We start from the raw sequence: 10,478 nt of genomic DNA, 5'->3' as shown, positions 1-10,478 counted from the left end.
ATGGTAGCCAAAGATTTTTCCGAAATGGAGGTAAATAGCTTTCATTCTAATGCCTTTTGTGACAATCGGGGGATGAACGTTACATAAGTTGTGTGCCTGTGTGTTGCATTTCAATGCATTACTGTAATTGCTCCAAACATTTGTTACAGTAGGTGTCTTTTGTGGTAAATTATGTTGTGAATTCATGAAGTAATTAATGGTGTTATACACATTGTGTTAATTATCAAACATGCAAAAAACAATGTACAGAATATCTAATATACCATTTGACCTTTTACCCTAATAGGTGCATTTTTGTACACCTTTATTATTTCAGTCTCGACGATGGTCGGTCAGTCCCCACCAGGTTCTGTTCATCATCTGCTGCATGATGGTACAGGGTAGGTACAGCTTGTACACGGGAAAATAATGAGTAAAGTCAACTAAATTATGTTAAGTAAAGTTAAAATATTCTATTTGAGTAACAGTTTGTGTTCATTTATTATTTAGTTTTATGTTTACTTTTTTATATTACTTGGGGTAGCTGTTACCTTAGCGATTAAGTTCATAACATAATGTATTTGTAGGGTTGCAGTCAATTAATTTCACTGTCAAATGAAAAAGTAGGAAGGTCTTCATAATTCTAACAAGATTCTAATAATGATATCTCCTATACGCAAGATCCCCATCAATTGGCAAAATGAAGGACTTTTCACTAAGTCCATTAAAGATAATCAGACACTTTACGTCATTTATCAGACGCTCTTATCCAGAGCGACATACAGTAGTGAGTGCATACATTTTCATCCCGGTCCCCAAAGGGAATCGAACCCACAACCCTGGCTTACAAGCGCCATGTTCTGCCAACTGAACCACACGGGACCATATCTAAAGCAGGATGTAAAGCAGCATGGTTACCATTGTTTCCCCAGCGCCATGCCTGAGATGTAAGGTAGTGGTGAACTGCACCAACCCCAACACCATATCCCTTCTGGCCGCACTGGAGAACGTCATGACGTTGTCCTCCATACGACCTGTCATGAACCTCTCAACCCCCACCATCATCAGCATGCACTTCACTCTCTACGGCATCCTGGGTGTGGTAAGGAGTAGGACATCAAGTCATCCCTTTCAATTAGTTCACCCGAGAAACCATCCGATTAAAATCCATCAAATTCTGTGACATGTGTATCTGACATACTATATTGTCATGAACGTTACTCTACATCATGTTTTGTAGACCTATTTAAAATGTTGCTTTATTGCCATTACTTTGTATCCTACAACAAAAAGTAATTCTCTTTTCAGGAAGAAAAAGAACAACTGCTGTACACCTACATTTGGCTGGTGAAGGTAAGCGTAATATTTTTGTATTTTTGTAAGTATACGTACACAGTGTATGGGAGTCATTTTCAATGTGCACTCTGGTTTCCGATTCTCCTAGAGCACCTGTGTTAAGAACGTTACTTCACATTGCTTCATATTTGTTAGGGCACACAACATCCATTCACCAATATGTACTGAATAGCAATAGTGATTTACATTTGGTTAAAACTAAACATCTCTGAATGTAGAACAATCCTAAACATCATATTATAATTTTGAATGCTGCTTCCAAACATATTGTATGTTTGCTAATGTGTTGTTTTAGGAGTGGGAGAATGAATTTTTCAGCTGGGACCCAGTCCAATGCGGCACAACTGAGATTTCTCTCCCCAGGGAAAGGTTCTGGTCACCAGATGTGGTAATCAATGAATTGTGAGTTAAACATCTCTATAGTATACAGTGGGGGAAAAAAAGTATTTAGTCAGCCACCAATTGTGCAAGTTCTCCCACTTAAAAAGATGAGAGAGGCCTGTAATTTTCATCATAGGTACATGTCAACTATGACAGACAAATTGAGAAAAAAGAATCCAGAAAATCACATTGTAGGATTTTTTATGAATTTATTTGCAAATTATGGTGGAAAATAATTATTTGGTCACCTACAAACAAGCAAGATTTCTGGCTCTCACAGACCTGTAACTTCTTCTTTAAGAGGCTCCTCTGTCCTCCACTCGTTACCTTTATTAATGGCACCTGTTTGAACTTGTTATCAGTATAAAAGACACCAGTCCACAACCTCAAACAGTCACACTCCAAACTCCAGTATGGCCAAGACCAAAGAGCTGTCAAAGGACACCAGAAACAAAATTGTAGACCTGCACCAGGCTGGGAAGACTGAATCTGCAATAGGTAAGCAGCTTGGTTTGAAGAAATCAACTGTGGGAGCAATTATTAGGAAATGGAAGACATACAAGACCACTGATAATCTCCCTCGATCTGGGGCTCCACGCAAGATCACACCCCATGGGGTCAAAATGATCACAAGAACGGTGAGCAAAAATCCCAGAACCACACGGGGGGACCTAGTGAATGACCTGCAGAGAGCTGGGACCAAAGTAACAAAGACTACCATCAGTAACACACTACGCCACCAGGGACTCAAATCCTGCAGTGCCAGACGTGTCCCCCTGCTTAACCCTCCCGTTGTCCTAGGGTCAAAATGACCCGCCACTGTGTTGAACCAACTTTATTTAATTTTTATATTTTGGGGATCATTTGTGAGAAGGAGGCAGTGAGACTTTAAAGAAAGTATCACTGCCTCCTTCTCACAAATGATCCAAAAAATATAAAAATTAAATAAAGTTGGTTCAACACAGTGGGGTTCATTTTGACCCTAAGACAACGGGAGGGTTAAGCCAGTACATGTCCAGGCCCGTCTGAAGTTTGTTAGAGTGCATTTGGATGATCCAGAAGAGGATTGGGAGAATGTCATATGGTCAGATGAAACCAAAATAGAACTTTTTGGTAAAAACTCAACTCGTCATGTTTGTAGGACAAAGAATGCTGAGTTGCATCCATAGAACACCATACCTACTGTGAAGCATGGGGGTGGAAACATCATGCTTTGGGGCTGTTTTTCTGCAAAGGGACCAGGACGACTGATCGGTGTAAAGGAAAGAATGAATGGGGCCATGTATCGTGAGATTTTGAGTGAAAACCTCCTTCCATCAGCAAGGGCATTGAAGATGAAACGTGGCTGGGTCTTTCAGCATGACAATGATCCCAAACACACCGCCCGGGCAACGAAGGAGTGGCTTCGTAAGAAGCATTTCAAGGTCCTGGAGTGGCCTAGCCAGTCTCCAGATCTCAACCCCATAGAAAATCTTTGGAGGGAGTTGAAAGTCCGTGTTTCCCAGCGACAGCCCCAAAACATCACTGCTCTAGAGGAAATCTGAATGGAGGAATGGGCCAAAATACGAGCAACAGTGTGTGAAAACCTTGTGAAGACTTACAGAAAACGTTTGACCTGTGTCATTGCCAACAAAGGGTATATAACAAAGTATTGAGAAACTTTTGTTATTGACCAAATACTTATTTTCCACCATAATTTGCTAATAAATTCATTAAAAATCCTACAATGTGATTTTCTGGAGAAAAAAATTCTCATTTTGTCTGTCATAGTTGACGTGTACCTATGATGAAAATTACAGGACTCTCTCAACTTTTTAAGTGGGAGAACTTGCACAATTGGTGGCTGACTAAATACTTTTTCCCCCCACTGTATATAGATACTGTGGGAGGTTCTACTAAGCTAACATATGGAACTGTTTTAAGATGGTCATACCAAGGATCATTTAACTGTTTGATTTTGAACTTTAGGACCCTTTTAGGTGTAAATAAAATATATTTAAAAAAATTGGGGATGAAACATTGAATTTGGTCTTACTGCTATTAGCCCACATTGAACATATTCATACATGGAAAAACACATAGTCAAAAAATGTATCAAAAGGAAGTTTGTTTTAAAGTGTCTGTACTTGAGAGATATAAGAAAGATCAGGAAATGTAAAAATGTTTTGACCCATATTTAGCCTCTTTGTTTTGGCAATAAAACTACTTCCATATATATATATATATATATATATATATATATATATATATCCATTCAATTTTTAACTGGTACCAAGCTACCTTCAGACGAGTCTTGTGAGGCATCAACCGACATGTACGTGTTCATGAGAGTCTCACCTTTCGATAGAGGTGTTCAGACGCTACAGACAGAAGTTGGCAGATCGGCTGTACCGACTTCAAACGAGTCTCGTGACACTTGTGGGGGTCGTAGAGCTAAATGGAGAACACCATCGTAGTGGTCATATTAGTTTGTTCGGACACTACAGACATTTTTCGGGATGTGTCTCATGGTCTGACAAACACTGCTGTAGCTCGGCCACCTTCCACCGCAGATGGAAAAAACGGCATTGGCGGATGCGGTAGATTGAGACGCAGCCCATGCAAAGAAAACATATATCTCTAATATAAACAGACAGATTTTGATGGGGATGTTTTATTATGCTAGTTAGATTTCCACGGGGGCACAGACATTTTAACAAGCACTTCAATTGTGTCCCTTGTTATTGCACTAGTCAGCTTCAATCAAGATTAAGAAATATAAAACATATGATTTATATCATGCCCATGGTTTGAAATAGTCCCCCCATTTCACCCTGTCTCACAGTATGGATGAAAACAGAGCTCCCATCGTCCCTTATGTGTACATTAAGCACACTGGTAAAGTGCTAGACGCCAAACCTGTCAGAGTGGTTAGCTCCTGTAACCTGGACATCTACACCTTCCCCTTTGACGTCCAGAACTGCACCTTCACCTTCAGATCCTACATCCATCACGGTAAGACGTCAATGCAACCATGCTTTAGGACTTCTTTGAAGATAAAAGTCCGATACCAAACCCATCGCTCCTTCTCTCTCAAAAAACCTTCCTGAATCTCTTTTGCAATCTAAAATGATAGGTATGAAACATGTTGGTCCATTGAGTCCATTGGAGTTTTTTATATATGACTCGGTGTCAACCAAGGTGTCAACCAAGGGATCCGTTTGGTATTAGGCCCAAGTTTACCATCCACTCAGTACAGCTCATGTTCTGCTTCCATATAGGTTCAGCCCATTCATCCCAGTATGTTCCATTCCTTTATCTCCCCTGCAGTGTCGGACATAAGGATGATCTTAGGGAAGAAGGTGGAGGACATCCTGAAACACTCCAGGAGCGTGTTGTCCACTGAAGGGGAGTGGGAGCTGATGGACATCAAATCCAGGAAGTACAAGTTATCAGAAATCGATCAGGGAGAAAGCAACCCCTATGATGAGCTCTGCTTCTATGTACGAACCCAAAGCACTGCAATTTCTCAGACGCCATTCATTTGGCTTTACTACTACTGAACGTTGAGTTCTCTATTTTTCTAGCGCTACTTTTGTTTCAGAGAGTACTTCATGTTTCACACATAGGATGCTAACCCAGCTATTCATGGCTTTGTCTTATCTGAAATGGGAATCTACTGCACAACACCAGATCACCCTTGAAGGTTGTCTTTCACCATTGTGTCTCTAAACTGTAGATTGTCCTGAGGCGCAGAGCCACCCTCTACGTGGTGAATCTCCTGATCCCCAGCTGCCTCCTCATCACTGTGGATCTCTTCAGCTTTCTGCTGCCTCCCCAGAATGTGGACCGCTCCTCCTTCAAGATGACCCTTATTTTAGGCTACTCAGTCTTCCTGCTCATCGTGAATGACCTGCTGCCCGTCACAGGAAACACCATCCCACTGATAAGTGAGTATGAAACATATGTACTGGAGACACCATATTTGTCGTAAGTCATAAATGTAGAGGTATATGTTTACTTTGTCTTATTGAATAACCTTGTTAGGTTAAGTGTCTTTTTTGAAGTCCACTTCCATTGTCCTCCTAAGAGTGGCTGAATATCTTCCTCTCTTCATATCCCTCTTCCTCTTGCCCATGCAGATGTGTTCTTCGCCATCTGCTTGGCTCTGATGGTGGCCAGCCTGCTGGAGACTATTCTCATCACTAACCTCCTGGTCGGCTCCAGTAACTTCCACCCAGTGCCTGGCTGGGTCCGAGTGCTCGTCCTGCGCTTCATGGGCACCCTCGTCTGGCTGCCTCAGAAATCCAGAGAGGACACAATCATCCTCAATCCAGTTGCAGGAGGTACCCCTGATCTGATCCCTCCAGGGAGTTACAATTATACAGACTTTTGGGCAATTAGCAGATACTTGTCTTGTCCAACCCAAAGCAATATAGTGAATGCATTCAATCACAGGCCTGAACAGTAACATAAATGCAGGTATCACCCTGAGAAATGTTTCCAGCATTTGACTAGGTCCGACCTTAGACAGAATTGTACTATCAACGTACATCAATAATTTATGTCTATAGGAGGTACATTCATAATTTCACCTTCCTCCCTTCCTTCCCTCTTGTCTCTAAGAAACAGACGTGAATGTCTGCCCTCTAGTGATGCTGGAGAGACAGGTTCAAACAGGAGAACCAGGTGAGAAGGGGGCAGAGGCAGCCGATCCAGCCCTGGCGGAGCTGAGGAAGCTGGGCAATGACCTGCAGTCCATCCGCCTCCAGGTGGCCCAGCATGTGGACGGGAACCAGATCTCCCAGGAATGGATGCAGGTGGGCTACATCATCGACCGACTGCTGTTTGGCATCTACGGCATCTTCATCACCTTCAGCTTCATTGTCATCCTCAGCATTTGGAGTAATTCGTACTCCAGGTAAAAACAAATTGGTGGGTAAACGCCATTCGTTGTGAATAAAGTAACACTCTCTAAATGTTATATGCATTTTTCCACAATAGGTGGCTAAATGTTTGTGTAAAATCAAAAATTGTGGAAATAGCGTTTCCCCTCCACTACACCACTGCTTACAAGACTTAAGAGTCTGCCATGTTGTCGACTGCTGGTTAGATTTAAAAACAATTACCTTATAATTACCATAACTTTTACAATCATTTGTTTTATCTTCTGGCTGCACTGAGTAGGTGTGTTGATTTATATATTACCATATTAGAGGAAATATATTTTCCTTTGTCAAATAAACGTACTTTCACGAAAACCACTGTTTCATTAGTAACAACAATTCATTGGGGATATCTGAGACGTTTTCTGAATTGTAATGTTGATGGTGGATCAATGTTGATGATGAAGATCTCTCACACAAGACATGGATCAATGACATGGAAAGTAGGGGATCATCCAAAAACCACATCCTTGTTTGATTAGAGTGTAGACATACAGAAAGTATTATTTCAGTATTTTATTAGGATTACCATTTACTGTTACGAAAGCAGCAGCTACTCTTCCTGGGGTCCACACAAAACATGAAACATGACATAATACAGACTATTAATAGACAAGAACAGCTCAAGGACAGAACTAAATGAATTTAAAATGGCACACATAGCCTACATATCAATACATCTACACAATATCTAGGTCAAGATAGGGGAGAGGAGTTGTGCCGTGAAGTGTTGCTTTATTTGCTATTTAAAACCAGGTTTGCTGTTCATTTGAGCAATATGAGATGGAAGTAAGTTCCACGCAATAACGGCTCTATATAATAGTGCATGCTTTCTTGATTTTATTTTGGATTTGGGGACTGTGAAAAGACCCCTGGTGGCATGTCTGGTGGGGTAAGTGTTTGTGTCAGAGCTGTGTGTAAGTTGACTATGCAAACAATTTGGAATGTTCTTCTAAAAAGAATAAGTGATGCAGGCAGACTCTCCTCAACTCTTAGCCAAGAGAGACTGGCATGTATAGTATCTACAGTATATTACCCCTATGATTACAATGAAGTGCAAGACATGCCACCCTGTTCTGGGCCAGCTGCAGCTTAACTAGGTCTTTCTTTGCAGCACTTGACCACATGACTGGACAATAATCAAGATAAGATAAGATAAGATAAAACTAGAGCCTGCAGGACTTTTTGGAGTGTGGTGTCAAAAAAGAAGAGCATCTCTTTATTATGGACATACCTCTCCCAATCTTTACAACCATTGGATCTATATGTTTTGACCATGACAGTTTACAATCTAATGTAACACCAAGTAATTTAGTCTCCTCAACTTGTTCAATAGCCACACCATTCATTACCAGATCCAGCTGATGTCTAGAGCTTAGGGAATGATTTGTACCAAATACAATGCTCTTAGTTTTAGAGATGTTCAGGACCAGTTAATTACTGGACACCCATTCCAAAACTGACTACAACTCCTTGTTAAGGTTTTCAGTGACTTCATTAGCTGTGGTTAATGACCATATGGTTGAATCATCAGCATACATGGACACACAGGCTTTGTTTAATTCCAGTGGCTCGTCATTGGTAAAAATAGAAAAGAGTAGAGGGCCTAGAGAGCTGCCCTGCAGTACACCACAACCTACATGTTTGACAGATTCTTCAAATAGCCACCGTTTGCCTTGATGACAGCTTTGCACATTATTGTCATTCTCTCAACCAGCTTCACCTGGAATAATTTTCCAACAGTCTTGAAGGAGTTCCCACATATGCTGAGCACTTGTTGGCTGCTTTTTCTTCACTCTGACTCAACCCATACCATTTCAAATGAGTTGAGGTCAGGTGATTGTGGAGGCCAGGTCATCTGATGCAGCACTCCATCACTCTCCTTCTTGGTCAAATAGCCCTTACACAGCCTGGAGGTGTGTTGGGTCATTGTCCTGTTGAAAAACAAATGATAGTCCCACTAAGCCCAAACGAGATGGGATGGCGTATCGCTGCAGAATGCTGTGGTAGCCATGCTGGTTAAGTGTGCCTTGAATTCTAAATAAATTACAGACATTGTCACCAGCAAAGCACCCCCACACCATAACACCTCCTCCTCCATGCATTACGGTGGGAAATACACATGCGGAAATGATCTGTTCACCCACACCGCGTCTCACAAAGACACGACTGTTGGTAACAAAAATCTCAAATTTGAACTCCAGACCAAATGGCATATTTCCACCGGTTTAATGTCCATTGCTCGTGTTTCTTGGCCAAAGCAAGTCTCTTCTTCTTATTGGTGGCCTTTAGTAGTGGTTTCTTTGCAGCAATTCGACCATGAAGGCCTGATTCACACAGTCTCCTCTGAACTGTTGATGTTGAGCTGTGACTGTGACTTGAACTCTGTGAAGCATTTATTTGGGCTGCAATTTCTGAGGCTAGTAACTCTAATGAACTTATCCACAGCAGCAGAGGTAACTCTGGGTCTTACTTTCCTGTTGCGGTCCTCATGAGAGCCAGTTTCATCATAGCACTTGATGGTTTTTGCTAGTGCATGTCTTAAAGTAATGATGGACTGTCGTTACTCTTTGCTTATTTGAGCTGTCCTTGCCATAATATGGACATGGTATTTTACCAATTAGGGCTATCTTCTGTATACCCCCCCCCTACCTTGTCACAACACAACTGATTGGCTCCAACGCATTAAGAAGGAAATAAATTCCACAAATTAACATTTAAGATGTAACACCTGTTAATTGAAATGCATTCCAGGTGACTACCTCATGAAGCTGGTTGAGACAATGCTAAAAGCTGGCAAAGCTGTCATCAAGGCAAAGGGTGGCTATTTGAAGAATCTCAAATATTAAATCTATTTTGATTTGTTTAACACTTTTTTCGTAACTACATGATTCCATGTGTTTTTTCATAGTTTTGATGTCTTCACTATTATTCTACAATGTAAAAAATAGTAAAAATAAAGACAAACTCTTGAATGAGTAGGTGTGTCATAACTTTTGACTGGTAGTGTACATTTTCTCAACAACAGGTTATTGTCAATAATTTCAAGGGCTGCACTGAAATCTAACAGTACAGATTCTACGAACTTCTTATTATCAATTTATTTCAACCAATCATCTGTCATTTATCTCAATGCAGTACATGATGAGTACCCTTCTCTATAATCATGCTGAAAGTCTGTTGTCAATTTGTTTACAAGAAATAGTATTGTATTTGGTCAAACACCATTTTTTTCAACCGTTTGCTAAGAGCTGCAACAAGCTGATAGGTCTGCTGTTAGAACCAGTAAAGGCCGCTTTACCACTCTTGGGTAGCGGAATGATTTTGGCTTCCCTCCAGGCCTGAGGACAAACACCTTCCTCTAGACTCAGATGAAAGATATGACAGATAAGAGTGGCCATAGAGTCAGCTACCATCCGCAGTAGTTTTCCATCTAAGTTGTCAATGCCAGGAGGTTTGTCATTATTGATCGCTAACACACATTTTTGAGGGAAGTAACACGCGCTGCTGTTCTGGGGTTGTGGGTGGAGCGCTGCAGTTCAGGTAGAACTGTTGCTATATCCATTCCCGCATGCCATAATGTTTGAAATTGTGTTATCTTGTTTCATTTATACATTTGATGTGTCCTTTACCTGTGCTAAACCTGTCCCCCGCAGAAGTTGGATAGGAGGGACGGGGACACAGGAGCTACAGAGCTATAGATAGTAGAAAACCATCTTGTTCAGGCCATGAATATTGAACAATTATTTTGTAACGGTACGTTGATAGATTGTGCTCTCTCCTCTTATAGAAGCTTGTACCAATCACTGTTTCCTTTAGGGTTTTTTGTACTGGAGA

General features: G+C 41.1%; 1 protein-coding gene across 1 annotated transcript; it reads left to right on the top strand.

The window, feature by feature from the left end:
• On the top strand, positions 1 to 6,620 carry LOC311137607 (5-hydroxytryptamine receptor 3A-like; the record flags this gene model as incomplete). Its single annotated transcript, XM_084172110.1, has 10 exons — positions 1 to 30; positions 317 to 380; positions 912 to 1,081; positions 1,288 to 1,332; positions 1,631 to 1,737; positions 4,541 to 4,710; positions 5,026 to 5,198; positions 5,435 to 5,645; positions 5,838 to 6,041; positions 6,322 to 6,620. 10 exons carry the CDS (start codon positions 1 to 3, stop codon positions 6,618 to 6,620), a joined length of 1,473 nt encoding a protein of 490 aa, XP_084028236.1.
• Positions 6,621 to 10,478: the final 3,858 nt, after the last annotated feature.

This window comes from Coregonus lavaretus, assembly GCF_964263955.1.
Source record: "Coregonus lavaretus genome assembly, chromosome: 11".
Taxonomy (NCBI): domain Eukaryota; kingdom Metazoa; phylum Chordata; class Actinopteri; order Salmoniformes; family Salmonidae; genus Coregonus; species Coregonus lavaretus.
Note: the sequence above shows the minus strand (reverse complement) of the source record. Positions and strands in the feature narration are given on the sequence as shown.